The sequence below is a fragment of the Emiliania huxleyi genome (genome assembly GCF_000372725.1).
Source record: "Emiliania huxleyi CCMP1516 unplaced genomic scaffold EMIHUscaffold_8681, whole genome shotgun sequence".
NCBI lineage: Eukaryota > Haptophyta > Isochrysidales > Noelaerhabdaceae > Emiliania > Emiliania huxleyi.
Window position 1 is genome coordinate 1 of NW_005195521.1, and position 1,237 is coordinate 1,237.

A 1,237-nucleotide genomic window follows, 5' to 3' on the forward strand; every position below is an offset into this window, starting at 1 on the left:
ACGGACGGGCAGAAGGAGGTGGCCGCGGCGGCGCTGGGGAACCTCGCTATCAACGCCGACAACCAGGTGGCGATCGCGAAGGCAGGGTGGCGATAGCAGGCGGTGTAGGTGGCGCACCTGCATGGTGGGGCGATCGCGCACCTGCATGGTGGGGCGACAGTTCAGTCAGGGTGTGACGAAGAGGGTGGGCCCGGCGGAAGGTGGCGGCCTATTACCCCGCGACTGCTGATCAAGCTCCAGTACATGCTCGCAGGAGTCGCCGCGGCGAGGGAGTGCGGCGTGGCCACTTACACGGCGGAGCAGGTGATTCCGTCGACTGCGATTATGGATGGGGTGACACCGCCAGTCGTGGTCGGCGACGCGTCCAACCTGCACTCGCCGCCCGTGCTCGACCTGGGCGGTGTGTGGTGGATTCGATACCAGCCCCTCGACGACTCCGAGCGCGGAGATCTTTCGTGGGAGAACCCGGCGGTCAAGCTGTACGCACACGGGGCATTCGAGGAGCTCATGACCTTTGCCGACGCATCGAGCAACTCTTCGACACTGCCGGCTGAGATCGGCCTCGCCTACAATCGGATGCATCACTGGGCCTAATCCGACACCTTCAACTCGTACGCTGGGCGCATCTTTAACGCCGCCGATGAGGTGGACACACCGATCCACATGACCTTTGGCAACGCAACGCACGGCATGCTGAGGGCGACCAGCCCTGACTACCAGTGGCTCATCACAAAGCTCGACAAGGACCGCTGGCGGAGGGACACCGTGTTTGCCGCGGATGGACCGTTTGGAGGCGCACGCGTGAGCTACATCCTGACGCGCGTCGTGAGAGAGGATGGCTCGCCCCACCCGACCTACTTTGACCTTCACGTCGTACATGGGAGCGCGGCAGCTGCGGGTCCACGCCACCGATAACGTGTGCCTGCGGCGTTGCGGCGCCTGGGCACCAGAGCTCACGTGCCAGGTGCCGCAGCTCTGCGACACGTGGTGCGAGCTCTCGGGCACCTGGTGTGCTTGACAGAACAGCGCAGCCTCCACGACACGCAGCAACAAGTCTCTGCGCGCTCTCTCTGCCAGGCGACGACTCCGATAGGCACACAGCGGGAGAGAGGAAGGATAGCATCCATGTATTGCATATACCGGTGTCATGACAAGTGATGAGCATTCTTTGTTCATATCGTATGGTATTGCTGGTTTGCTACGCGTCATACGGCGCGGTCTGTGCACTGTGGGGACG

General features: G+C 63.1%; 1 protein-coding gene across 1 annotated transcript; it reads left to right on the forward strand.

Moving 5' to 3' along the window:
- Positions 1–234: 234 nt before the first annotated feature.
- EMIHUDRAFT_374530 (hypothetical protein) lies at positions 235–1,018 on the forward strand (the record flags this gene model as incomplete). The annotated part of the gene is made up of 3 exons (XM_005758385.1): positions 235–471; positions 646–801; positions 833–1,018. Coding segments are annotated over 3 exons (579 nt in total), but the record flags the coding sequence as incomplete, so codon positions are not given.
- Positions 1,019–1,237: the final 219 nt, after the last annotated feature.